Raw genomic sequence first — 12,474 nt, 5'->3', positions numbered from 1 at the left:
AACTTACCTCTGTAGCAAGACTTTGACTTGCTCCATTGTCTAGTAAATATTTCACAACTTCCAAGTGGTTTTCCTGTGCTGCCATATACAGTGGAGTGAAGCCATTCTAAAAGAAAAAAAAAGAAAACAAAAGTAAATATTGTGCATTTGACTCTAGGCCATTTTGTATGGTTTTTAAGCTAATCTTAGCTCCTCTACTGTCCAAGAGCATCTCTTGCATGGCCCTAGATTCCAAGCTTTTTACCATGGAGAACACCTGAGAAAATCTTTACATTTCCAGGGAACCCTTCATTGTGTAACGGTTGGTAAGACATGTTATAATTTTAAAATCTGGCTGAGATTTGTTGACTGCTTTGACTGCCAACTTGCCAAGCATCTTGAGGCTGAAATACTTTTGCCATCTTGCCTGTCTTCTGGGGAACTGCTGGCCCAGTTCCAAGGAATTACTGGGTACCAGGCAACCCTGGTTGGGAAACACTGCTCTAGAAGTAGGACAACTGTTGTCCCAGGGTTCAAAGAGAAGATGGTGTCATCTGGTAGCTTTTATGTCATATTGATGATAATATACTATTTTATTCAACCATGTGACATCTTCCCCATTCCCTTTTGTTATTTATCCCTTAGACATTTTCCATAGACATTTCGGTTTTCCTTGATTAGAGAAGTTCAACCAAGGATTGGGATTTGGTTCAATGCAATGAATTGTTTCATGCTCCAGAAATTGTAATTGTTAAAATAAACTTAAACATTCTGTACTCCCAATTTTAAAGGTAGCGAAATACCCCAGATGTGTGGAGCAGTTACTGACATTAACCCTGCATGGCTGAATCAGCAAACCATTCTGGGCCATAATGTTAGTATATCATCAATTGGCAACTATTATCAAGGGTGTAGCTATTGGGGGTGCAGAAGTAGCAGTCACACTCTGACGCTGGTGCCTGAGGGGGCCCCACTGCCACATAAGACACCAGTATTAAACATGGTAGATTGGGTCAATGAACTTCAAATGAAAGGCTATGTAAACCTTGGAAGAAGGTTTTTTTTTTTTTTTTTTTTTAACTAAAACATTGATTTAGAGTGTTTTGTGCAACTTTGTAGTTTGTTTTTATTAAAAATTATTTTTACTTTTTCAGATACAGCTTTTATGTGTCCTGGATACATAGAAGCTGTATCATGCGTTGGAACCTGAATCCATTAGGTCAGTGGGACTGACGGCTTTGTTGACAGCAGGATACACCTGTTATCGATCATATAAGTTATGAACTTTGATGTGATCGATAACAGCTAGATCCTGCGTGAAAAAAATAATGGCATAAATCACTAGTTCAGGCTGAAACATGACATTTTCTTCCAAGAACATGAAAAATCCTTTTGTGTATGGAAAATTAGAACGATTTGTGTAAAATCCTCCTGACAGGAGTAAATGGAGAAGCGTACAGCTCGGGATTGACTTAATAAAAGACATCATAAAATTACCGATATGAGACACAACTATCTAAGATCATTTATATAGACAACAGTCATTGTCTTCTGCTTCATGTATGGTCACCTTAGCTGCACATTGACGTGTACGTTTAAAGAAATCTATTCAAATAAGGAAAATCAATACTAACACAATGTTCAAAGAAATAATAGAATCCTAAATATACATAATACACATAATGCAATGATAAGATATCTGAAAGGGGCTAAATGCTTTTAGAAGAAGTAGAAAACGCACTGTACACACGTCATATAGGTGTCATTTTCTACAGCATCGTTACTTTATGGGATACCATACTTGAAATAGTGGACAGTTTAATCTTTTCTAAGTGGCACTGACATGTTCCTGACGTTCCGCAATTGGTGTTTGAGGGGAATACTGTGGAAAATTCCTGTACACAGCCCTGATGTAAGGTTTCAATGGAGAGATTAGCCAGGAATGCGTTTCATAGACTGTTAGGAGAAGCCATGACCTCACTTTGGCTGAAATTGGGCAGATGTTGTTGAGATTCACTATATTTTGGCCCTCGTCAAAATGACTGCCAGGATGTACTGTACAGCTTTTATATGGGAAAGAATTTTATCTATAAAAACAAAGGTAATTAACAAAAAAATAAATCTAAATAGGGCCCCTTTTACATCTTGATCAGGCGATCCTCTTTACTGTATGTGTTCAAAATGAGCAGTGCATCTTGACAAGGGAGAAAGGGAATATTCCCGAACATTTTCTTAGGGAATGTTTCCCCTCTACCTACAGTAGTATCAAGATCTGATCTGGAGGACCTGGCACGTCTGTGTATTACAGAGAGCCAATTGATTTCAATAAGAGCTGTGTAATACTTTATTTTCCCAGTGGTGCTGCTGCAGGGAAATTGAGCACTTACTGCCAAGTACTCCTGCAGATTAAGGCCAGGATCACACACACGGTTTTGATATAGGTTAGCAGTGCATTTTTTTTGGCTCAGTCTTTTGAGCCAAACACATGAAAGAAAAAAAAGAAAGCCTTGCCTTCATACCTTTCCTTCCTTTAGAGCCACTTCTGGTGTTGGTTCAAAAAACTGAGCCAAAAACAGCACCAAAACGGTGTGTGTGATCCTGACCTAAAACTGACCGCTGGGGATCTCAACAGTGGGACAACCCATCATCAGTGTTTTTTAGAGACCATTCTACCAAAAAAGGGTTGTCCAAAGTAATCCAACTCCCATAAAGGGGAATTAACCATTGAGTACTTAAACCTTTATAGTGTCAGGGAACCCCCTTAGCGGTCAGGTCGTTGGGCATTATTCTCACACCACTCGAAGCAGAGCCCAAAAAGTTGTGACAGGGAACATTAGCGGACTTCTTTTGGCCTTATAAGCACCAACATCTGAACAAATTGGTATATATTCTGGATGGTATTTAATCAGTAGTTCATAAGATAAATCCTACAAAGCAAATAACTGTAGAAAGCCGAGTTAAATTTATGCCATAACTCAATTCAGAGAGTACCATGGTTTAGTTGGTTGGGTCAATAACTGCTTTGTAATATCACAATCTGATACTGTTAAGAATGTTTCTTGAGTTTATTTTATTTGTGGATCATCAAATAAAAATCAAGATGCTGCCTCATTAATTATATGATATGTTGAAACACGGAATTGCCAAGAAAGCAGCTTTTATCCAATAAAGGAACATGCAAAACTAACACCCACTGACCATTTGTTTTCATATGCTGCCACCTATGGCATAGATTCAAATACCATGATTTACTCATCAAATGTACATACTTAATTACAAATTTTTGCAAGGTGTATTAATATAAGTAAATTACAATTTATTAGAGGCTTTATCTGCAGATATTGGGTTGACACATTATATATACAGTGACAGTGACACAATTTTATCATTTAGCCTCTGTACATCACCACTATGGATTTTAAATCAAGCAATGAAGATGTGATTGAAGTGTAGCGTTTCAGCTTTAATTCAGGGAGCGTAGAAAAAATATTGAATTAACTATTTGGGAATTACCACCATATTGTGGCATCTGTTTAATGTAATGTCCTTACTGAGCTGGTGGGTGCAATGGCAACAAAGTGCTAATCAGCGGCCCAGAAAAAGTCAGCTCCACCCCCCACTTTTTTGAAAGAGGAGAATCCAGACCCTCTTTCAGTTAGGCCACTAAGCTATTAATCTACTGTGATCTCAAATGACTTTGCGGAAGCAACTGAAATAAAAGGATAACAGTTACAACACCCAAACAGCTGAACAAAGAACGGAGAAAAACTACTGTACATGAAGTAGAGGTCATGAGGGTCTCAGTATTGTGTTATTCTCAGCATTGCCAATGAAGTCATTATGAAAGGTGCAATTTTACTTCCCGCCGTCATGCAGCTTCTAAGTTGGTTAGACTATTTACACCATTTAATACATTTTTGCAGCCCAGAAATATTTTTCTCTGTTCCTCGCCTCCACTAGGAAAGGAGGAAATGTAGCGGACAGTACACTCTCACTTTCTCATTATCTATTCAGACCATGTAACAATGCAGTTTGTACAACTGTACTGAAGATACATAGGTGCCAGCTAAGAACTCGTCTATGCAGAACTTGTCATTCAAGCACAGCTGCCCAAATCCTTCATTATAGATCTATATCTTGTAATGTCATGTCCATAAAGCCAAAGGTTATAATGCGCCTGATGTGAATGTAGACATCTTTGAATGGGGGCGGGGCGGGGGTATATCCACCTTCGAATACAATGGAAATAACCTACACAAGAAGATGAACATCTTTAAAAGATATTGCATCATATATATTGAGAGAGAAAGTTACAACCTGTGTTGTAGTCCAAAATGTCATTTCCCAGCATTCCTTGCTGGCTCAGTGTCTGGGAAGTGTAGTCTTTACACCAGGCACTGTACTTTAATCTGTAGTAGTAAGAACTAATTGTCCCACTGCATTATATGAGCTAAAAAATCAGGGGTTTATCGGTTAGATAGTTTGTTGACTGTTTCCAATAGAAACCAGAAAAATTGTGAATGCAGCTCTGGGCTATATTACAGGCTGTAACGGAGGACCAATACACGATAAGTTATGTATTTACAAAGTCGTTCAACTTTTTAGGAAAATGATATCTATATATAAACTTTAAAAGGTTGTTGAGAGCTCACCATACACTTCAGGGAATACCTCTATTTTTTTGGAACTTTGGGCGAAATATTAGAAAACCACATTATGTGCATCCTAAACATACTGCCATTAACAAAACGAATACTGCTACCAGGAAGCGTGATCAAACAGAGGGCAGGGAAGCCACAATAAATTCGGATTCCCCACAGCTTCTCTGGAGAATATCAACAGGCTATAGACAGTGTCCCTTGGGCATGCTATAAATGGCAAGTTTGCTAACCGAAGGAAACTTTTTGAATTCCCTGAAGCTGCCATGCTCTTAGTTCAGATGGTTCCTGTTATAGCCAGAGCCAATAACAGAGCATTAGGAAATTGTATAATTAAATTCCTGAATATTTTAGCAATGGGATGTTAAAATATGGAGGTATAGTCTAAAGAGAACCTGTCACTAGGTCATATAAGTTGAAGTGATTAACTGACCCGACTAGCGCGGTCTCCCTGATTCCAGTGGTGTTTTTTTTTCTGGATCCCCCCCCATTCCAGAGATATGGCCCACTGTTGTGTTGGCTCCCTATATCCTAATTTGCTGTAGTTAGCCATCAGGGTGTAGCTAGCTTCCCTGCCTCTGATGCGGACCAATCAGCGCGATGCAGCTTGAGGTTAGTTCACTCCCTGTTGGCTAACTATAGCAAATGAGCAAAAAGGGAGTCAACACAACAGTGAGCCATATCTCTGGAATGGGGGTGGGGGGTGAGGAACAGCAAGGAACAAAAAAAAGCACTGAAATCAGGGAGACAGATACATTTCCTATTCTCCTATAACTTTGTGCAACGATAGCATAAGTAGTAGACTTCCCAGTACCTTAAAGCCAGGAACATTTTTCTGGCTTGTTTGGCATGACAATACTTCTGCCCATATTAAATATTATGCCTACATTGATGTGAACAGCTTTGACTATGCGGTGGAAGGGACAATACTGAAAATGCTAAGCCACCAGGGAAAACAAGTAGAAGTGTTGTCATGGCAAACAAAAAAGAGACACATCCCTGGTGCCAGGGGCCTATTAGTTAAAGGGGTCATAACATCAGATAGGAGATTGTAGGAGAGAGCATTAGTCATTTTCTCTTATATCCTTCTGTTGGATTTTCATGTTGCAATATTTCACACAGTGAAAAAACAAAGAAGAAATTATTACATTAGTTAAAAAAAACAATGAAAGGCCATAATGAAGTATCCCAGTAGCCAAAAGAACTTGTGTCCTCATGTACGACTGAATATTAATGTAGCCCACACAATAATGTTGGGTATCTCCCACATCGATGCCAGCTCAACTATTGTTTTACTGCTGAGTTGACAAGATTTAACTTTTTTCCCTGTAATTTATTACAGATTTTTGACATTTAGTTCTAGGATATTATTTTGAGGGATTAATAATTTAAATAACATTCCTATACACAAAGATTACTGTATTGCACTAAAATTTCTTTTTGTATGATATTATTTTGACAGAAATGCAGAAATTGTTACTTTGCATTTGACATATTTCCAAAGTAATGCAGAAGTATATCTGTTTCTGACAACTGTACTATAATCTCTGCTGCTTTTAGCAGTTTGTACGTATGAAATTCACATCATGTAGTTCTGGAGACATGGAGCATGCTCTGTTGAATTGGATGACCGGGGGCGGTACACACGCTGCGTCCTGTCTAATCCCGCGCGTGCGCCGTTGACCAGTGATGTTATTGGCTAATAAGATACCACATGACCCATATTTCTTTCTATTTAAAAATGGGCTTGAACATGTAATTAGTACCCCTTGGGAAAGATATTTATGGGAAAAGCACGATAGGGCGCTAATCTGGGCAACCAACTAATAAATATGGGTAAGATATTTATTTATGATCTTTGAATGCATACATTATCTTAAATATATACCTACCCACTTAGCAAGCCCAATGTAATATTGAGGATACTGGCCGTACTAACAGCTATCCTTATTTTGGGGAATACAGTGGTTCCACTGTGATATCCACTCATGTTGATTGACATGTTGGGAGTTATTTGCTTTATGTGAGGATTTATATGAGCTATATTTGGAATTGTTATAGCTTCATTAGCATCCATATTCTTACTAGCATCAATATGAGCACTGTGCTATTTACTCTGTCTAGACCCGGCGTGTTCCTATAGGATCCTTCTTGAAAATGAATCATGCCTGTGATATAATTTTTAATGGTACATAAAAAAATGTCAATAATTTTATACCGAAATTGTGGATAGTAAAGGACTCCCTTTTTCTGGCAAAATGTGGATTATATATTGGAGTTTCTATTCGTTACCGTGAGTTTCTATACAGAGGGGGATGATACAAGAATAAAACACCCCACCCCAATATTGAATTATTGCCCTGTAAGATATGTTTATTCTATAAACACATATACACACACACACACACACACACACACACACACACACACACACACACACACACACGCACGCACACACACATATATATATATGTGTGTGTGTGTGTGTGTGTGTGTGTGTGTGTATGTGTGTGTTCGATAGAGATAGGAGAGCAGGATTCTCCTCTTCTATATGTGCCGTATATAGAAGACATGATAGTAGTTAGGCTCCGCCCACTAGCTCAGGGACAACGGAGAATTAGAGAGAGAGAGAGCCTGCAGAGGGGAAAACTGCTAAATAATGCAGAATATAAGACGTGTAATGGCCAGAAATAGTCTTAATCCTCATATAACTTCTTCTAAAAGTCACCCAAAAAGTTAAGTACGCTTTAAATGGTTTGTGAATCTGGATACGCTCTTAAAAGGGGTTTCTGGCTTTATGTAAATAAAGCTTAATCAAAGTATATAAATTCTACAACTTTCTAATATACGTTGTGTTTCAATTCCTCACCATTTTTAGAATTTTGTTTGCCGTTTGTGAGCAAAATTTTTCTCCCAGCTGAGAATTGAATACAATTATATCCAGACTGAGGAATTCTCTGTGAACTAATGATTTCCACAGCAGCTGCAAAAAATTCTCTGGTAGTTTGCTACAATGTATCTGTAAAGGATCTGCCAGACACAGCTTCTGTGTCGACGCCCGTGGTTAATCAGTCTGCATCTGCTCCTAGGTCTGATAGAGTGACTCGATCTGCTACCACTCAGGCTGGTAAGCTAAGGAGTGGGAGAACCGATCACAGCCTGGCCAGACGGTTCTAGCTCCCGCCCTCGGTCTATTTATACCTTCATTTCCTGCTTGTCTTTGCCTGTGATTCTTTCCTGTTTCCTGGCTCTGCTGCTCCTGCTATTACTATTGACCTTGCTTCATTTTGACCCTGGCTTTACTGACCACGCTCCTGCTCTGCGTTTGGTACCTCGTACACTACTGGTTTGACTCGGCTCGTTCACTACTCCTGTTGCTCACGGTGTTGCAGTGGGCAACTGCCCCATTTCCCTTAACATCTGTGTGCCCTTGTCTGTTTGTCTGTCGTGCAAATATTGAGCGTAGGGACCGTCGCCCAGTTGTACGCCGTTGCCTAGGACGGGCCGTGCAAGTAGACAGGGACTGAGTGGCAGGTAGATTAGGGCTCACCTGTCTGTCTCCCTACCCCGGCATTACATAGTCACAGGCCCATATACCTTTTCTACCCTGGTCACTGACACACTATGGACCCCCTTGAGACCCAGGATCAGCAAATGCAGGGTCTCTCCCTACAGGTCCAAGCCCTGGCTCAGAGGTACAACCAGCGTGATACCACCCTGGTAGTGCCCCCCACCTCACCTCTAGAACCCCACCACAAGTTGCCTGACCGGTTCTCAGGGGACCGGAAGACTTTTTTCTCCTTTCGGGAGAGTTGTAGGCTCTATTTCCGTCTAAGACCCCACTCCTCAGGTTATGAGAGCCAGCGAGTGGGTATAATTATGTCCCGGCTCCAGGACGGGCCCCAAGAATGGGCCTTCTCCTTGGCTCCTGACGCTCCTGAACTTTCCCTGTTGATCTTTTTTTTTCTGCTCTCGGGCTCATATATGACGAGACTGACAAGACTGCCTTTGCCGAGAGTCAGCTGGTGATCTTACGTCAGGGTAAGAGACCCGTCGAGGAGTACTGTTCTGACTTTAGGAAGTGGTGTGTAGCTTCTTGGTGGAATGACCCTGCCTTGAGGTGCCAGTTTAGATTGGCTCTGTCGGACGCCCTGAAAGACCTGTTAGTTAGCTATACCTCTTCAGACTCTCTAGATCAGGTTATGGCTTTAGCAGTATGTCTTGACCGACGTCTCAGGGAACGACGACTTGAACGTTTTTGTGCTTTCTCCTCTGGCTCCCCCATGATGGCTCCCGAGGTTCCGTTGCTTCGTTCTTCCACAGAAAACTCGGATGAACCAATGGAACTCGGGGGCCTCCGTGTCTCCCCAACAACGTAGAGAGCTCCGCAGGAAGAATGGTCTCTGCTTCTACTGTGGGGATGACAAGCATCAAGTGAACAACTGTCCTAGGCGTAAGAATAAGAAGCCAGAAGAACTTCCGCGCCTAAGTGACCATCGGGGAGGTCACTTGGGCGCACAGGTATTTCCCGTAAATATGAAACCTAATAAGATCTTGCTTCCCTTTCAGGTCTCTTTTGAGGGTAGGTCTGCTACCGACAGTGCCTATGTGGATTCATGGTCTTCTGCTAATATTATGTCTGTGGAATTTGCTATGTCTCTAGCTATGCCATTGATTGATTTGCCTAAACCTGTCCCAGTAGTGGGTATCGACTCCACTCCACTTGCTAATGGTTATTTTACGCAGCATACCCCTGTTTTTTAACTCATTGTTGGCTCCATGTATTTGGAGCAGTGCTCTGTACTGGTGATTCAGGGATTATCGTCCGATTTGGTTTTAGGCCTTCCCTGGTTGCAGATGCATAATCCCACGTTTGACTGGAATACTGGGGATCTTATGAAATGGGGTAATCAATGCATGACGTCATGTTTTTCTGTTCATTTTATTTCTCCCCCTGGGGAGGTGAACACTCTACCTGAGTTTATTCAGGACTTCGCTGATGTTTTTTCTAAAAAGGCCTCCGAAGTGTTACCTCCTCATAGAGAATACGATTGCGCAATCGATTTGGTACCAGGTGGTAAGCTCCCTAAGGGTAGGATATATAATCTCTCTTGTCCCGAACGTGAAGCCATGAGAGAGTAAATCCAGGAATGCCTGGCCAAGGGTTACATTCGCCCCTCTACTTCTCCGGTAGGTGCTGGCTTCTTCTTCGTAGGGAAGAAGGCTGGTGGTCTTAGGCCGTGCATCGATTACCGAAACTTGAATAAGGTCACTGTAAGGAACCAGTATCCCCTTCCTTTGATTCCTGATCTCTTCAATCAGGTTCAGGGGGCCCAATGGTTCTTTAAGTTTGATCTCCGGGGGGCTTATAACCTTATCCGCATCAGAGAGGGGGATGAGTGGAAGACTGCGTTTAACACGCCCGAAGGCCATTTGGAATACCTCGTCATGCCCTTTGGGTTGTGTAATCCTCCTGCGGTTTTCCAGAATTTCATAAATGAGATTTTAAGAGATTACCTGGGGGTATTTCTTGTAGTGTACCTTGATGGCATACTTGTGTTTTCCAAGGACTGGTCCTCCCACATTGAGCATGTCAGGAAGGTGCTCCAGACCCTTCGGGAAAACAAACTCTTTGCTAAAACCGAAAAATGTGTGTTTGGGGTGCAGGAGATACCATTTTTGGGTCAAATTCTCACTCCTAATGAATTCCGCATGGACCCGGCCCAGGTTCAGGCTGTGGCTGAATGGATCCAACCTGCCTCCCTGAAGGCGTTACAGTGCTTCCTGGGGTTTGCTAATTATTACAGGAGATTTATTGCTAACTTCTCGGTCATCGCTAAGCCTCTTGCGGATCTTACTCGCAAAGGTGCTGATCTCCTCCACTGGCCTCCGGAGGCGGTCCAGGCTTTTGAGGTCCTTAAGAAGTGCTTTATCTCGGCCCCAGTGCTGATTCAGCCTAACCAAACGGAGCCATTCATCGTGGAGGTTGACACCTCCGAGGTGGGAGTGGGTGCTGTATTATCCCAGGGTACCAGGTCCCTCACCCATCTCCGTCCCTGTGCCTACTTCTCCAGGAAGTTCTCGCCCCCTGAGAGTAACTATGACATTGGCAACCGCAAACTCTTAGCCATTAAATGGGCATTTGAAGAGTGGCACCACTTCTTGGAGGGGGTTAGGCACCAGGTAACGGTCCTTACCGACCACAAGAATCTGGTTTTCCTAGAATCTGCCCGGAGGCTAAACCCGAGACAAGCTCGATGGGCGTTGTTTTTTACTAGATTCAACTTTTTGGTCACCTATAGGGCTGGGTCTAAAAATATTAAAGCTGATGCACTGTCGCGTAGCTTCATGGCCAGCCCTCCTTCGGAGGAAGATCCTGCTAGTGTTTTGCCCCCAGGTATAATCATTTCCTCTGTTGATTCTGACTTGGTCTCTGAAATTGCGGCTGATCAAGGTTCAGCTCCCGGGAACATTTCTGAGAGCAAGCTGTTTGTTCCCCTGCAATTCCGGCTAGGGGTACTCAGGGAAAATCATGACTCTGCACTATCTGGCCATCCAGGCATCCTGGGTACCAAGCACCTCATTGCCAGAAACTATTGGTGGCCTGGGTTGCCTAAAGACGTTAAGGCCTACGTCGCCGCTTGTGAAATTTGTGCTAGTTCCAAGACTCCCAGGTCCCGTCCAGCAGGCTTACTATGTTCTTTGCCCATTCCCCAGAGACATTGGACCCACATCTCGATGGATTTTATCACCGATATGCCTCCATCTCAAGGCAAGTCGGTGGTGTGGGTTGTAGTAGACCGCTTCAGTAAGATGTGCCACTTTGTGCCCCTCAAGAAACTACCCAATGCCAAGACGTTAGCTACCTTGTTTGTCAAACATTTCCTGCGTATAGTCTCTAGAACAATATTTAAGGTGTTTTAACTCCAACTGTCAATATGATTGGGTCTCCTTCATTCCCCTCGCCGAATTTTCCCTTAATAACCGGGTCAGTAACTCGTCAGGCGTCTCCCCCTTTTTCTGTAATTTTGGGTTTAATCCACGGTTCTCCTCCGTTTCACCTGGTGGTTCCAACAATCCCGAGGTAGATGTCGTTCATCGGGAACGGTGCACAGTCTAGGCCCAGGTTCAGAAGAACCTAGAGGCGTCTCAGAGCATACAAAAGACTCAGGCAGATAGAAGACGGAGGTTCCATCTTCGGTTCCCCAATAAGCCAGGTCCACATAGAAAGGGTCCAGTGGCCCCTCATAAAAGAGGGGTACTGTAAAGGATCTGCCAGACACAGCTTCTGTGTCGACGCCCGTGGTTAATCAGTCTGCATCTGCTCCTAGGTCTGATAGAGTGACTCGATCTGCTACCACTCAGGCTGGTAAGCTAAGGAGTGGGAGAACCTATCACAGCCTGGCCAGACGGTTCTAGCTCCCACCCTCGGTCTATTTATACCTTCATTTCCTGCTTGTCTTTGCCTGTGATTCTTTCCTGTTTCCTGCCTCTGCTGCTCCTGCTATTACTATTGACCTTGCTTCATTTTGACCCTGGCTTTACTGACTACGCTCCTGCTCTGCGTTTGGTACCTCGTACACTCCTGGTTTGACTCGGCTCGTTCACTACTCCTGTTGCTCACGGTGTTACCCCATTTCCCTTAGCTTCTATGTACCCTTGTCTGTCATGCACATATTGAGCGTAGGGACCGTCGCCCAGCTGTACGCCGTCGCCTAGGACGGGCCGTGCAAGTAGGCAGGGACTGAGTGGTGGGTAGATTAGGGCTCACCTGTCTGTCTCCCTACCCCGACATTACAGTATCAGTCTGAAGTCCAGGCTATTGAGGCTATCCAGG

At 42.9% G+C, this 12,474-nt stretch overlaps 1 protein-coding gene across 17 annotated transcripts in view; it reads right to left on the bottom strand.

The window, feature by feature from the left end:
- The window catches only part of ANK3 (ankyrin 3), a 520,456-nt gene that overhangs the window by 174,539 nt on the left and 333,443 nt on the right, over positions 1–12,474 (bottom strand). For all 17 annotated transcript variants that reach the window (XM_075841157.1, XM_075841158.1, XM_075841153.1 and 14 more), the window contains one exon: positions 8–106. In XM_075841157.1, coding sequence (XP_075697272.1) covers positions 8–106 — 99 coding nt within the window. The remainder of the gene's footprint in view (positions 1–7; positions 107–12,474) is intronic.

This window comes from Rhinoderma darwinii, chromosome 11 (genome assembly GCF_050947455.1).
Source record: "Rhinoderma darwinii isolate aRhiDar2 chromosome 11, aRhiDar2.hap1, whole genome shotgun sequence".
Taxonomy (NCBI): Eukaryota; Metazoa; Chordata; class Amphibia; order Anura; family Rhinodermatidae; genus Rhinoderma; species Rhinoderma darwinii.
Note: the sequence above shows the minus strand (reverse complement) of the source record. Positions and strands in the feature narration are given on the sequence as shown.